The following is a 16,398-nucleotide window of genomic DNA, read 5'->3' as shown; positions in this document are numbered from 1 at the left end:
GCGTTGAAAGCGACCAATTATAAGAGCGCAGTGCCTCCATAGGTTTCCGTCCCAAGTGGTCAAAACCATCCCCAAATTGTCAAAAGTAATCTAGACTCAATTGAGCAGAAATCAGTTGAGTGAGCAGAAATACACTGCGCGAACAAAACTCCGGCGCGCGAGCAAAATTTTGTGAAACCACTTAAATCGAGCTGGAGGAATTTCAATTTACTTATTGAAGCTTTAATTTACATATATATTTAATACAGGCTGTTTGCACAAAAATGAAATAACATCACCCTCTAGTGGAAATTATGGAAAATGTAACTTGTTATATAAATCTGATGGGACGGCTCCATCAATGACAAATCTGCAATTTTCTTTCATAGATTATTAAACTTAGGTTTTCAATTTCCTGGAAAGAAACACTACAGTAGTAATATTGAAGTGCATAAAGCACCAAACTTAAAGTATTTAAAATGATATTAACATAATGCTAAGAGGTAAACTTATGAAACGGGTGACAGACGAGACATGACAAAATCTTACATAAATAGTAACAACCACCCAACATGAGACACTTTATATATTTTTTCACCACAGGCTTATTTCGATTTAGCAGTGCTCCATCAGCCTTGTAGTCTCCGTTACAGACTGGCACGTCCAGAAGCTATTGTGCATAAAACCTAGGTTAGCCTAAATCGAAATACCTTGTGGCAGAATTTGCTCCCTTTAAAAGGGTTACTTTGTTTCATAATAGGTCATCATAAATTTAAAAACACCTCATACAATTTAGGTCTATAACTAAGATATTAGAAACAGCAACTATGCAGACAATCTGACTGGGAATCAAAAATACGTATTTATTCTTAGATTAAAAAGAGCTAAAGTCACAAAACACTTTATTAAAATACTCTTAATAAAATTCTTCCATTGTAAGCAAACAATCAAATGAGATCAAATCCAATCACTAATAAATGGATGCATTGGAATACAGTGTCACTGTAAGTCAAATATCCTATTTCCTTCAAGGAATGTACACATTTCCAATTGCAAAGTATCCCACAATATAAAACCGCTTATATTGAATTGCAAAACCAAAGTTATAATCATTTTAACATTCTATGAAAAAAAGTTGATTAGCTTGACTGCATGTTCTAATTGTTTAAGGCTATATATAGCATTGAACAAAGACTAAAACAGGAAAATTTGTATAATAAATTAAAATGGTTTAACATTATTAAAGATTACAGCAATAATAATAATGCTGTATAAAGGGCACACAGAAATGTTTTTGCATTACATTTCAGATAAATTCCCTGCCATTAAATAAATCACAACAACTACTTTTCCAATATAAGAGCACGTTGAACATTAACATCTCTTAATACATACTCTTCTCTTACGTCTCTTTGTTTACATTTTTACGGTTGCATGTTCACCTGTACGACATATGAATTAAGGGCATTGGCAAGTTGAGAAATTGTTCCAGAGAAATTGTGAATCTGCACACAAGTGTTTATCCTGGATTTCAGTACAGGTCCATTTCAGATGAAGCTTTGGTTTATAGTCTTAAGATATATATTTTTCTTCTTCGCTAGATTGTATCTCGCAGTTCTTGCAGTGAAGTAAACAAGCCCCCACAACAAAAAGGATACTTTTTTCAAAAAAATAAACTATAGGCACAAATTTCAAACCACAAACTTGTTCTTGGTGGTGGAGCCACTCTTTGTGGCTGTGTCAGCATGAGATTGATAGCCAATGGTCATCTTCATTGGGATTCCCAAGCGCTCCTTATACACTCTCCTGAAGTTTCACAGATATCATGTAATTTTAAAGAAAAGAAAAATGCATGAGAAAGCTGATACCAACAAGTTATTAGGATTGACTTACATATTTAAAATCTAATGGTTCTCAACTGGTCTAACCTTAGAACCCACATTTGTCCTTGGTCAGTCACAACCCAAAAATATATATATTTCTTGTTGCCCTGAGCTCCTGGAGTTTGCTGAAAATACTGGCTTTTCTGCATAGGCCAAGTGTTTTGTGTCTAAATGGCACAATAGCTTTGATGGCTTCATGCTTTCGTTAGCCACACAAAACACACTGAGGTTTCTGAATTTGGGATTTCCTGACTTCAGAAATGTAACAACATCGCATTGGAAGACATACCCTATATGTGTGATAGACATACCCTATATGTGTGATAGCGTCTCTGTTCTCATAGTCTGCCGTCCAGATGGCAAGTTTGTCTCCTTTTGTACGGATGTTGACCACTGCTCCACAGACCTCATCACTGTAATCATCAAATGCCTCTCCTACAAGGCAGAGTAGCTGGGCAGGAAGAATGAAACCAATTTCACATTATAGCTATTGAATGCCATAAACAATATACAAAAGCTTTGAAAACCTTTCTAACCGTTTCCAGCCAGAAGCGGTCCAATTCCTGTCTCCTCTGTTGCTTGTTCAGTGTGATCAGCCAGCGCCCTCCACGCTTGTTCCTCTCATCCTCCCACATGGGCTCAATGCCATCCTGATAAAGCAGGGGAAAGATTAAAGTTGCAAGGAATTTCTTTCCAATGTAACTCTTCATTGATCAGACAATCAGAACATTGAATTATTCAGCTAATTGGCTTTGTCCAAATGTCCCAAACCTACCTTAAACAATGAGTAGTCACAACCAGACAGCAGGTTGCTTGACAACTGAATATGATTATAGAGGCTGAAATTACAAGAACATTTTGTGAATGCAAGTAATGCAAATGCAAATAAGGTTGCAAAGGGGTGTAAACTTTACAGAAACTTTCCATGGGAAATTAAAGCTGGAGTAGGCAAGTTTGCAAAGCTATTTGAGCTTCTATTCCAAACTATTCAAACCATAAAATCCCACCCCCTCCCTTCAAAGCCACTCCCACAAAACACATGAACGCGCTGACTGACTACAGAACTGCTGGGAGACTAGTCTAGTTAATCCACGAGAGTGAGAGAGCCATTCTTGTGACTCTAGCTCAGTTGTTTAGAATACCTCTGCCTAGCCTGGTTGTAGCCTAAAATACAGTACTTCAAGTTACAGCATTGAGTGCAGGGGCAGAGCCTGTCTAATCATCAATTCATTGGAAATTTGTGGTAATTTATACAAACTGTAATATATAAAAACACAAATTTAAACATAAAAAATAGCCCTGTAGTAAGTAGTGTGCATGTGATTGAGGAATGTGCAGGGTAGAAATTCAACAACATTTTCAACAATATGTTGTACATTTCTTTGGAGAAAGGGTCTGCTAAATCAATAAGATCAAACATTTTAAATGTACAACAACAACAACAAAAAAAGAATTCTTACGCCCAGAAATCCTCAACTGTGTCAAACTTGGAGATGAGGCGGAGGTTGGCTTGCCACGTTTTGCTCTTGTCATTCTTAAAGAACCAGAGAGACCATCTGTTGGGAGGGGGCAACAAGACAGCAATTGAATTAGCAGTAAGTAAACACCAGATAGGCTAATTAAATCACATGGTTAACAAGTTTTATCAGCATCGTATATGCCTCAACGGATATCAGTAAGGTATGGTTTTCATCAGCACTATTTGCAAATAAATGTTTTTACTTTCCCCATGTAGTATTAGATCAGAATTTTAGGGCGGCATTTGCTGACTAGAGCACTGATTCCCAAAGAATGGGCAGATCACAATCACAATCCCCTTGCTGTACGTGTCCTGTCCGTGTGCTCGGAGGTGCTAGCAAACGAGACTCCTGAAACCATGCAAGCTGTGCAGTTATCTAGAAATTAAACATGGACAATATTCAGCCAAGCCATATATTTTTTTATTACTAATTGTAACGTGGATTTGCGTTACATTGTTTTAGCCAGCACAAATATAGTAATAAAAAATAATTGTCTGTGCCTGGAAATCAGGGTAAAAACATTGTCGCAAAAATCAGTGTTGGAGGATAACAGCAGCAAATATTGTCAGCTTGTATGACATAAACAGACTTGACACAATGTTTTTGGACAAATTGGTGCGACACTTTAGTTTCTCATTACCGATATATAATATTGAAAATATAGCCATATATAGTTTTTTTTGGTGTAGGATAAGAAAATTATTCATTTGCAAGTAGAGCACTATTGTATATTTAAATAGTCTGTAATGACAAAAATGTATTACAATTTGCAAAAGCTCAAACTGTCCAACCTGTTTTGGAGAGGGTGTTTTATATAGCTCTCAGGGCTCACAACCTCCTGCCCAGTCTCCTCAGGTCCATCTTCAGAAGGTTGAGGTGGATTTGAATTGATATCCTAGTTTAAGAAACAACGACAAGGGATAAGATCGAGGTATCTTTATGTGTTCAATGTGGTATCGTTTGGAAAGACTCATGGGAGCAAAAATGAGGAATTAAAAAGGACCACGCAAAAAGGCAACCTGTGAATCTCTTTATAGTGTCCCTGAATGGACTCAATGGATAATCTTGTCTGGTTAAACTTAATGGCTAGTAGCTGCTAACATTCCTGGTGTGACACGAAGTAATACGTTTCATTAAACAGGCAAATATGCCTATAGACAGTACCTAACGTCAGCTTTAGAGTTCATAGCGTCAGCACATGCAACAGCGTGGCTAGGGCTACTGCTAGCCAAAAGGAGCCACGTAAAAAAAACTTACTAAAATGTTGCTAGGTCAAAATCACGAAGTAACTATACCAATAGCACGGGCTAGTGCCGTGGTTGATAATATTATTGTTGTATATTAATTTACTTAGTCCACCAAAAACCTTAAGTTATAGTGCAAATATCCGATCAACCAATCAAACAGCTGTTAAACTTAGTGCCAACCTGATTTAGCTCAATGTAGCTACTACTGTAGTCTAGCTAATTTGCGTTCTCGTGGGTTTCAAACAGTACTGTACTATATTATAGCTATAGCTAGCACTAGCTAGCTAGGTCGTGGCAGAGGAACTTGCACTTTCTAGGCCGAAACAGACCAAACAATGTTCAAATTGACATGCCCCCCATAGCAAGTCCTTAGACGAACAATATCAACATGATATAATAAATTCATTAACTATAAATTAACGGATTATGATTCATTTTGTGAATACTATTTGTTAAATAAAAGGTACTCACCGGTTCCGCGGTCGCCATCTTATGTTTCTGGCGAGTGGAACGCTGAAGTTCATTGGACTGACCTATAACGTGACGCTTCTTTTTCCGTACGTAAAAAGTTTATGATACTGTAGTATGAAGTTAGCTAACAAGTTAAGCAACAGTAAGGATACAGTACTGCAAACAGCACATTCATGGATATTTATAATAAAATAATTCGCCACTGTGTGCCAATCAACAATCGAATTAATTTAGATTGCAAATTGGCAGTTATAACGCAAAATATATTTTACATTTCATTGTTCATCAGATCAGTAACGTTCGAGAACTGGACGCATGCTCAATCCATGTCTCTCCTACTAGCCAGGCTCTCGTTGACTGTGGCTTCGGAACGGAGTCCATACTCCTCGTCTCCACCCCTCCCCTTGACTGAAGGCATGGCGGCTATAGAGACTCGTGAATGCGAAACGGAAGGCTGTTGTAAGGAGGCCAAACTTCAATGTCCAACCTGTATCAAGCTCGGGATTCAAGGCTCTTACTTCTGCTCACAGGTAGCATAAATTGGTCATTTAACAATTGTCTTCAGCTTTGTAATATATCGCGGGGCCCAAGTCGTTTCGTCACGAGGGCTGAACATACAACGCTGGAGATAACCACAAAAAAATGCAGTATTTGCTAATACAAAATCGATTGGAATTAACCATTTTTGCAATAGCTGATAAATGATGTTCGGTGCATTTTTAAAGCCAGTCTTCTAAAAGCTAGCAAACAACTGCAGCGTTAAGTTAGCTAGCAAGCAAGCCATACTGCCAAATGGCTAATTTAGCTAGACTAATTGCTGCTACCAAGCTAGGGTAAAATATTGCAGATGAAATCAGATTTCTTTAATGTATTGGTTTGCTAGTCTTGTTCACCTGACTTTGCTAAGCTACACTCCGTGGTGTGTATTTATACAATACAATGCCCTACTGCTTGTGCTAGTGCTTGCTAGCCGACAAGTCTAACCACATGGATGGATGGATAGAACATCAGACTTCCTATTCAAGGCAACGAACGTGGGACAGCAATAATCATAATAATGTGATAATTTAGCAGACGCTTTGATCCAAAGTTGCCACGAGGAGGGTTTAAACTGGCGATTGATCGGCAGTCAAATGCTGTTCAGTGTTATTATATGTAACTAGTGCCGCTAGGTCTGCAACTTTAAAGTGTAACTAAACACCCCAGTTTCAGCCTTAGCCCTCCACGTAAAACTGCTGTCTGGTGTGGGTGGGGTAGGGGTAGGAATCGCTAGGTATCTCACGATTCGATTCCGATTAGATTTATAAAACGATTGCAAAATGAACGCATCTTGATCTTTAGTGGACCATATTAAAATATTAATGCTAATGTGAAAAGTACAATGCAATATACACAATGAGCCTAATTTTCCATTTGTGCAAGCATTATTTAAGTCTCAATTAAAATGAGCTAAACAGCAACCCCGGTCAATTGCATTTCGTCACCAGTGGCTATGAAAGGAGGGGGTGCTAAAATAGCTACGCAAAACTTGCCTAACCCAGCTTTAAAGAGACATCTGACGGATAGCATTTTCATGAAAAATGTAGGGACAACATTTTTGCGTAGTTATTTTAGCACCCCCTCCTTTCATAGCCACTCCCCCACAAAACGCATTGAGTGCAGTGGCCGAGTGCGCGTAGGTAGGTAGACAGACAGGTTGCCCGTCGAATCATTAGTCAGGGTATGGCCTAATGATTTGTTGTGTTTATTACAGTCTTGCGACGCCCACAGATGTTGGATTGATTTAATATTACCGTCAAACCTTTATATGTATTGGTTGCTATCAAGATGCGATGTTTATTTAGGCAAATATGACAAAAAGTGCTTCTCAAACACATTAGATACCCTGCCTTTAATGCCGGTCTTCAGTTAAAACGTCACATTTTTTCTGGCAACCTACACGAAACCGACATTGGCGGTCACTGCGTGATGGCAAATCACTATGGAAAGCCAAATGTGCCAAAACCTGAAATTTAGCGTTTGCATTAACACAGCCTTTTTGAACGTCTTAAGAAGGTTAATATTGGGGTACTATCCCTTCATTTGTTTGAAGGGAAACCAGATAATGATCACTGCAAGAGAGAAAACAGCTCCCCACTCAATCTATCTTGTTTGAATTAAGGTTAAGAAAATATTAATGAGCAGTGATCATCATAATTGATCACTAAGTCATGTATCATGAAATCTAAAAAAAAATTCTGGAACAGTGGTGGCACTGATTTTGCAGCGATGGGCCTACAAATAGTAGGGTTAGGCCTATTATTAAAGAGCCCAAGCAAAAAAACAACACTAACCATTGCTGGCCAAACTTTATCATCTAGTCTCATTGGTTTCTCGTCTTTGTTTTCCTACTCATTCAGGAGTGCTTCAAAGGGAGCTGGGTTACTCATAAACTTCTACACAAGAAAGCAAGTATGTACCCTTTCAGTTTTATTCCCCTAACCTTAATCTCGGTTGCACTTTGATGTATAACAGAACCTAGGAACCAATTTGTGATGACCATCCAAAATGGCTAATGTAAGCGTTAATGTGTAGCGACACTTTAGTAGTCACACTTTTTTTGTCTTGAGCAGCCTTTGGGCTTAGTCACCACCTTCACTAATGTCACAATACATGTTTTAAAACATTTTATTTTGTTTTTTTGTAGAAGAGGATCAGACCCAGGATGAGGGGAAGAATTGCATGGACAAAGACATAAACACAGACCCTTGGCCTGGCTACCGCTACACAGGCAAACTACGACCTCACTACCCACTGGTAAGGGATACTGCATTATGGACTCTGAAGTTTGGTCTGGTTGACACTTATGTTTTTTCTTGTTGGAATTATGGTTTGGTCACTACTTATTAACCGTAGCTAGCTGGATACATCGTTTATGCAATTTGATTAAATTAGGTATACGAGCACAAACAAGGATTATTCTACTACACAGCTATTACACCTGTGACAACACTGTAACTATGATGGTCTACTGGGCTACACCTTGTTTGTGCATCGGTAGAGTTAAGAGTTGTGATAATTTTAATGTCCTTGAGGCTCTTCATAAACCATAATTTAGGTACAGTTAATAAAGATTTCTTAAAAAAAAATGTTTTTGTCCCTTTTTATACATGTTGTGTAAGATAATGAGGCCCACAGAGTTGTTTACCAACACAGACAATTTCAAATATTTATCTGGGGAGTTCCCGCTACTTTCCAGCCAATTATGTTCCAGTAATCCAGTCTCAGCCAATTGCCTTCAGCGAGTTGGGCCTTGCTCCTTGGCTTATTTTGGAAAACCACTGTCAATCAAACTCAAACTGTAGGAAAATGTGGAAGTTCAGACAAGAATCCAGGTGCTGTTTCTCATATTTGAATTGATTTTATAATGCAATAAGCTATTGCAGCATTAACACATCAGGCCTTTGTTTAAAATTATGCATTTGTACCACTTGAGACCCACATGTCATCAAATCAAATGTATTTGTATATCCCTTTTTACAAGCAGTGTCACAAAGGGCTTAAGATACCCCAATAGACAACCACACCTAAACCAATGTAAACACTCAAGGAAGACAAAGAAAAACTCCCAGGAAAACTCATTGACAAAAATGTAAGAAACCTTGGGCAGAGCACATAATTGAGGAATCCCCTCCTACAGAGACAGTTGGCGACACACAGAGGTGCAGACCATAGCTGAATATAGTCATGCATCAAGATTAGATATTTATTTTTAAATGTGCAAATGGATGTTCAAACACAGATATCCCGAGTTCCAAATCGGTGCTCTGAGTTGGCACATGTCAGTTTAGGCAGTGCCACAGGGCTGGGAAGTTTAGAATCAGCACAACATCACAGGACAGCCAGGTAGATGGACAGGAAGAGAAGTCTGTGTGGTCCATCATAAGATTGGCGACTGGGTCCAACAATGGCAGACCGGCAACCTGGCAGATGTTGACAGCTCAACCCCCCACACCACGAAAGAAGTGTGGGAGGGTAAGAGAAAGAAGAAAGTAGGATTTGAAAATGCATAGGGACAAATAACAACAGTAATGGTGAGGTCCCTGTCGTAAGACAAACAAAAAATACGGGTTTCAACAGCTCAGGGCATGTGGATGATCAAATGTTGCAGATAAATAGTTTCATGACTATGAAAAGTTTAGTTCTTATTAAAATGTAGTTTTGTTTTTGTTAGTCATAAATCAAAAGGTTCCTTTGGATTGAATACATTTCTGGGTGTTAGGACAACAATGCATTGTGTCCAATCAAATAATCTGATGTGTAATTGGTTCTCATTAGAACCTGCTGTATGCTTATTTTAATCCAACTTTATTTTTATTTATTTTCCATGTAGACTCCCATGAGGCCTGTGCCTGGTGATATTCAAAGACCGGACTATGCTGATCATCCACTAGGTAACCATGTCGCTTAAACCCACATTTATTCAGAATTGTAGAAAATAACTATTATGAAGGCTAAACTTTTACCTTTCTCGCCTGTACAGTGTAGGTAAAATTAGAAAATTCCCCGTAAATTATTAATATATCCTTGTAAAGGGTGACTTTGTTACTCAACAAAAATCCATGGGTTAGTCTCAGTGGAGACCTAAGTTCAGTATGTATGAAAACATTGTTTACTGTGCCACCCAACGACACAGTTCATCTGTTTACACAGCAAGGTGGTGGATTTGAACATTTAGCAGATTGTCATTTCTTTGTCGGATCATCGGCAACAAAAATTGCTCATTGCACCTGCCATCTAGCTGATCAGTCTTTACGTATCCTCTGTGATGAGTATGCACAAGGTGCAGATAACCTGCAAGGGAGCCATGGTTACATTGTTTTTCCAGCACATTCTCCCGGTGGAGACCCAAACAATATAGTCACGTCTGTTCCATTGTCATCAACTATGAATCTACCATTGCGGTGTTAGCTTTCTGTCGCTTTTGTTTTTTCAGGATGGCAGCTAGAAAAGCTATGATTTGAACTCAAACCTTTACAGAATACCCTTGTGATATTTTGTCCATTCTCTACTGAAGCTGCAGAGTCCGAGTGTAAGTAAGCAGTAGAGCTTAGTGCTACATCGTAGATTCACACTTGACTGGATGGCAAATGTTAGGCAGGGGACCCAATTGTGGACAGAATTGACACAGCAAGTGAATTAACTGAACTTGTCAGCCTGCTTTTGGCCTGCCTGAAAATCAGACGAGAACATAGGTTTAGTATCTTGCAGTGATCAATATTTCATCACTTATATCAATTAAGGATTTATGTTTCTATCAGTTGTAAGTATTCAATATTAAGGCACGTTTCCACCACAGTAACTGTAACCCTTATACGCCAATGCAGGAACTAGAAACCAAATTTAGTTCCAGGAACCAAAAAGCTGGAAATGAAATTCCTGCTTCAGGAGTAGCCTAAAATACTGGAACTTTGGGGTGGGGCTTGCAACGCAAACACATTCTGATTGGTCAAGTACTCGCAGCAGCACACAAACCTGTGTCTCAAATCACATGATTGGCTGAGGGAGAGAAGGTTTTCCTTCTGGCTTATACAAATCACCCTGTCTCAATGTAGCCTAATCTTTCTCACTCTTAGATTTGTACTTGATTCTCAAAAATATGGAAAAAAGTGCATCCTCTATCATTTCAACAATGCATTGGCAAATGGAATTGGCAACATTCGATAAAGGTTGACTACTGTAATCTACTACTAATCTCTGGCATGTTAAGCCAGCTGAATAGTTTTCTCAACGTGAAATGTTTAAGAAATATCACACAAGGGAGTTATTTCTGATTATTAAATATATTTAATCATTTATTTGGTGCCACCAAGACAAAATAGTTCCGCAACTCCACTGGATACAAACCTTTTCCTACACAAAAGTGACCAGTGCTAGCTACTTTGTATAGATAAACAATATGTAGTTAAATGAATGCTGAGTGATACACTTACTGACAGTGCGCCAAATATCAGCACTCCATGGAATGGCTCTTGTCCAATCAAATTACTTGGTTGGAACTAATTGCTGTATATCTTGCCTATCATCTGGGGGAAGTTCCTACTATGGAAAAACTGCTAACAATAGGCTGCAGGAACCTAGTTCTAGTTCCTTGTTCCTAGTTCTAGTTCCTTGAAAAAGGGTTCTGGGAACTAAAAGTTACGGAACTTGCGGTGGAAATGCGGCTTTAGAAAACAGAGGTATTGATTGCATTGTCACATTGGTGATAGTACACAAGAACGAGTCCTGCATGCCATCCAGAGTCAAGTGTGAGCCCAGTAGTAGGTAGCCTGCAGTAAAGTTATGAGTTAGTTATTCTTATAGTTAGATTGACCACAGGTGGAGCTTCACTACTCTTCACCACGTTAATATTACTGACACAATCAATCCAATGATTGTCCATTTTCTTGTACGAGTATTTATTACACATTTGACCGCAAAGTAGTTTTTATTGGCTAGAGTGTTTTAGGTAGGCTAGCGTAAGAAACACCGCGACTAAAGTCGAAAACGGAACACGAACACCGTGAGACTACAGTAACTGGTGCTCTTCTTTTCTTGCCAACCTGACGCTAATAAAAACATATAGTTGACAAATGATTTAGACATATACAAATATAAGTTATTATCAGCTAATCCTAGTTTTTGCCCTGCTGCTTCGGGCAGTGATTTTTAAATGGTGGTCCAGTGACTCCCATGTTGGGGGATTCTAGGGGTCCGTATCCGAGTAACAAGACAGACTGACTTGTTTGAAGTGTATTTTGCGCTTCCGTTTATCAGCTTGACTCTTCTTAAAAATGTTTATTTTTTCTGGCTTTAAATGTTTCTTCAAAAGGATGTAGGTTTAAATGGACGTGTGTTCTTAGTGTGTGTGTAAGGTCAAAAATGTAAGGTTGATGGTTCAAGTCTGAAGCTTCTTCTTACTCATCACTACAGCAGCAGAGGTGGGTCTTATGGCAGGTATGTTTGCCCACAAACCCAAGTTCCTCCCTCATGCCACGCCCAGTGCATAAATATGCACAGGTCGCTCCTCTTGCTGGTTTAACTGTACTTGTTTTCCTTTCTTTGTATGTCTCCATCGGTGAACCCCAGTGACAGGACACAGAAGCATGGCCACCATATGTGTATTTTTGCATGCCATATTTTTCCTTTCATCATCTGCTACTGCGGTAGAGATGTGGTCTGTTTTTTTGTACTGTAGTCATGTGAGGTAATCGTGTGGTCTTTGCCAAGTGGTTGACAACTTGCGTCCATGTTTTAATTACATTGTCTACACAAGTCCATATGCTATGGTCTATATGCACACTGTTTTGTGGATTATTTTGTGATCAGTTAGATGTATTAACAGTTGTGTTTGAGCTAGTATGAGTGTTATTTGAGATTCCTATAGTCATTGCTACTATAAATATAGATTTAGTTCACATGTTCTTTTTTTGGTTTTCTCTTTTCTAGGTTGTATTTGAGAAAACAGGATGCTTGTTGGAAACAAACTGGGTGGACATTTGGTGCTAAATCAGTAATAGATGACAAAATAAAGTGTTCTTTCTTGCAGCTTTCGAAGCTTCGAGTTAGTGAACCCAATATTAAATATTATTAGTAGTGTATTTCGTTAGCAAGTTGTAAACAGCCTTTGTTTTGTGGTTAAATATTGTGGAAATAATCAAATATTACATTTAAGGTGGACTGACTGAATGATGGGAACTAATCTGAGTTCCAAGGCTGTCAGTACTTAACTGGTAGAATGAGGAGTCTACAACCCAGATTTCTTTCCCCACAGGGATGTCTGAAGCAGAACAGTCCTTGAAAGGGACATCCCAGATAAAGATTCTGTCCCCTGAAGACATTGAAGGCATGGTAGTTGTGTGCAAGGTACTTTTTATTCTGCAAGGTGCAAGGTTCTTTCATTCCAGCACTTCTCATAAAGATACAACAGTTATATATGCCACTTAAGGTCAATTTTGTCGTAAAAAGGAAACTGCCAATTTGTGATAAATCTGACCTTTCACAGGATATTTTTGTTACAATTTAAATTTCAAAATTAAGATACAGAGCTCTGTGAAATATGTGGAGGTATTAACTAGAATTACTTTTTTTTCAGCTGGCACGAGAAGTGCTTGATATTGCTGCCCTCATGGTAAAACCTGGGATAACCACTGAGGAGATAGACCACACTGTGCACCTGGTACGATTCAATTTTCTTTTTGCCCTGTCATTTCTCGTTCCCCCATCTCCCTAACACAATTTAATCCCGCTCCTTCTAATCACCCCTCATTCAATCCTCAGACTGCATTTAAGAATGTTTCATGTGTGTAAGCTTCCCAATTCCACCTTGTATCCAGGCTTGCACAGCGAGGAACTGCTACCCTTCCCCTCTTAACTACTACAACTTTCCTAAGTCCTGCTGCACATCTGTCAATGAGGTCATCTGTCACGGTATCCCAGACAGACGAGTTCTCCAGGATGGCGATATCCTCAATGGTATGCTACAACGACAATGCTAATAATGAAAGCCTCTTGGTAGGCAAAGGTGCTGACTAATCTCCTGTCAAATCATCATATAGGCTTATGAGATGGGACAAGGCTTTGTGTTTGACATGACAAATGGTTATATTACGATTTGGCAATAGAATCTATGAGTGGCCAATTTTAGACCTTGTGAATATCTGTCTAGATTTAAATGTTCTGATTGTTTATGAAAGACTTTCTCACAGCAAGACTTGACTAGAATTGAATTAATGTGCAATGTATTAGATGTTACTCTTGGGTTGTTTTTGTAAATGTTTCTGATCTTGCCTTGTCTTTACTAATCATGAACCATTTGAAAGACAACTTTAAAATACTCAATCACTGTTAGTTTAGTAATTTTAGACATTATATAAAGTGGGTGCATGTACTTAAATGTCCTAAATACGTTCGTAGGTAGATTGATCATAGTTACATTTTCCAAGCTTAACCTTATTGTTTGACAAGAAAGGGTAAATCTAAAGGGATACATTTGAGCAGGCCATTAATCTTTAGTATCTTTCGGTTGCAGTGGACATCACAGTCTACCATAACGGATACCACGGAGACCTTAATGAGACCTTCTTTGTTGGAGATGTAGATGAAGCAGCAAAAAAATTGGTCCAGACCACATATGAATGCCTTATGCAATCTATAGATTCTGGTAAGATGTTACATTTTCATGGTATTCAACCCCCCCCCCCCCCCCCCCCCAGCTGTACATATTAATGTTAAATTAATGTTTCTGACAGGTGTTTACAGTAAGTAGTTGGTTTATTTGTCACATATTATAGGCTGTCAAAATAACGGTGATTGGACAATTCCTTTTTTGTGTCCATCTTCAGTGAAACCTGGCATCCGCTACAGAGAGCTTGGCAACATCATCCAGAAACATGCCCAAGCCCACGGCTTCTCTGTTGTGAGGAGCTACTGCGGCCACGGCATCCACAAACTGTTCCACACTGCACCCAATGTGCCACACTATGCCAGTGAGTAAACAGTTTGTGTCAGTGTAGTCTTGGTTGTTTCAGAATTGGGCATTTATAATGACAAAATTGAGGAAAATGGTACCCTGGGACAGTAAGGATGTGGTCTTTGTCTTATTTAGCATTGACTTTGGAGACCGGGTTTGTCTAATACACCAATGAGTCTGCAAAATATTCACTGAAATGTATATTATGGTTGCCTAAGGCTGCAGTTGGTGAAACAGAAATGTAATTAGTGTGGGTTTATTTAAAATGTAAAATATATATATATATATATATATATATATATATATATATATATATATATATAAAACTTTCTTCTTCTCTTTAGAAAACAAGGCGGTCGGAGTGATGAAACCTGGCCATGTATTCACTATCGAACCCATGATCTGTGAAGGTGTGTGTGACTGGGAGCATCTATCTGGACATGGGGGGGGGGGGGGGTGAGGACTGTGTGTTTGTGTTACCTTAAATAACCCCACATGTGTTTAATGCAGGTGGTTGGCAGGATGAAACATGGCCTGATGGCTGGACCGCAGTGACACGGGATGGGAAACGCTCTGCCCAGTTTGAGCACACTCTGCTGGTGACGGAGACGGGCTGTGACATCCTCACCCGCCGGCTCGATGACAACGGACGAGCCCACTTCATGAACCAACTGTAGTGTGATGGATCGGACAAAACCGCAGGCTCGCACGATGCTCTCTTCTCTCCCCGTGTCACAGATGCACACATTTGTACACAAAAAGCAACACACTTCTAACCTGAGGCACGATAGCCCGAAAGCCAACCCATATAAGGCTTTCACTGTTCTACAAATGTAATGTTGTTCTCGAAATTAACAGGGAGTACTTGAATACATCTCAACCATGTGCATTGTTTTATCAAAGCTGTTAAAATAGAACTGTATCCTCAATGACATGAGAAAAAAAAAAAGAAGATGAAAGTATATTTATAAGATGATGCATCACAGGCTGGTTTACAAGCTTGGTTTCTGTCAATGTGTTGACTGGAGGAATGTGAAGGGAACAGGGTCAAGCTAACAGTTTGACGTTCTGAATAGTGCCACCTTTACTGGTTTGCCTGTGAGCCCTACAACATGGTACCCAGCCACCTATTGGACCAGATGCGGCCAAGTGGAGGACCTGTTGAGCTCCCGTTATGTTGTGTGTGCGCGTGTGTGTGTGATGCAGGCTCTTTCTATTTATGGTCCTGTGTAGAAAAAAAATAATAACATAGCCCCTGTAACCCCCCTAGAGATTTGAAATGGGAGGATTGGGTCGTAGGATAAGTGTTTATTGAGCTTGCTGAAAACATCTTTATAAATTATTTCAGATGTACAGAAGGGACTAGGTCTCAGGACGTCTGCAGCAATGCTGAGTTTTTAATCTCTCCTTGGTTGTGAAGTAATAAATGTCCAGAACCCACTCACCAGTTGGCCCAGTCCAGAGTCATTGAAAAGAGAAGAGACACGTAAGAGGGCAGTGATTTTGAGAATCAAGTAGTCCTGGTGTAGCTTATCAAGCCTTAATTAAGATTGCCTGGAGAGCTCTAGGCAAGTGTGTTGTCAACCCCAACGTAATATGCTGTTGGTTTACTGGTGTGAGCAATGCTCGTTTCACTGTTTATCTTCTATGTCTTGTTCTCTTCTACAAAGGAGTAATAAACAGCTGTTCTGTATTTCTGTGTGGATCAGTTTGTGCTGGACATCAATGTCCAATTGGTGTAAATTCTTGGAGAGAGACATTTCTTTTCAGTGATTGTTCAGAATGCAGAGACGTCCATGTCAGTTAAC

At 39.2% G+C, this 16,398-nt stretch overlaps 2 protein-coding genes across 4 annotated transcripts; one reads left to right on the top strand and one right to left on the bottom strand.

The window, feature by feature from the left end:
* Nucleotides 1-818: 818 nt before the first annotated feature.
* On the bottom strand, nt 819-5,256 carry eif4eb (eukaryotic translation initiation factor 4eb). 2 transcript variants are annotated; one of them, XM_062470313.1, is made up of 7 exons: nt 5,101-5,256; nt 4,174-4,277; nt 3,323-3,418; nt 2,638-2,701; nt 2,399-2,512; nt 2,152-2,313; nt 819-1,785 (listed from the first exon to the last, which is right to left on the bottom strand). In XM_062470313.1, exons 1-7 carry the CDS (start codon nt 5,116-5,118, stop codon nt 1,774-1,776), a joined length of 570 nt encoding a protein of 189 aa, XP_062326297.1. In that variant the 5' UTR covers nt 5,119-5,256; the 3' UTR covers nt 819-1,773. The 2 variants fall into 2 exon arrangements, with proteins under 2 accessions (XP_062326297.1, XP_062326296.1); XM_062470312.1 differs by having other exon boundaries at nt 2,174-2,313; nt 5,101-5,255.
* Nucleotides 5,257-5,335: 79 nt separating this feature from the next.
* On the top strand, nt 5,336-16,283 carry metap1 (methionyl aminopeptidase 1). 2 transcript variants are annotated; one of them, XM_062470309.1, is made up of 12 exons: nt 5,336-5,630; nt 7,500-7,551; nt 7,787-7,896; nt 9,473-9,533; nt 12,052-12,075; nt 12,893-12,984; nt 13,214-13,297; nt 13,455-13,593; nt 14,150-14,281; nt 14,463-14,606; nt 14,935-15,000; nt 15,101-16,283. In XM_062470309.1, exons 1-12 carry the CDS (start codon nt 5,427-5,429, stop codon nt 15,265-15,267), a joined length of 1,275 nt encoding a protein of 424 aa, XP_062326293.1. In that variant the 5' UTR covers nt 5,336-5,426; the 3' UTR covers nt 15,268-16,283. The 2 variants fall into 2 exon arrangements, with proteins under 2 accessions (XP_062326293.1, XP_062326294.1); XM_062470310.1 differs by lacking the exon at nt 12,052-12,075 and having other exon boundaries at nt 5,443-5,630.
* The last annotated feature ends 115 nt before the right edge of the window (nt 16,284-16,398 follow it).

The sequence above is a fragment of the Osmerus eperlanus genome, chromosome 9 (genome assembly GCF_963692335.1).
Source record: "Osmerus eperlanus chromosome 9, fOsmEpe2.1, whole genome shotgun sequence".
NCBI classification, from domain to species: Eukaryota; Metazoa; Chordata; class Actinopteri; order Osmeriformes; family Osmeridae; genus Osmerus; species Osmerus eperlanus.
Note: the sequence above shows the minus strand (reverse complement) of the source record. Positions and strands in the feature narration are given on the sequence as shown.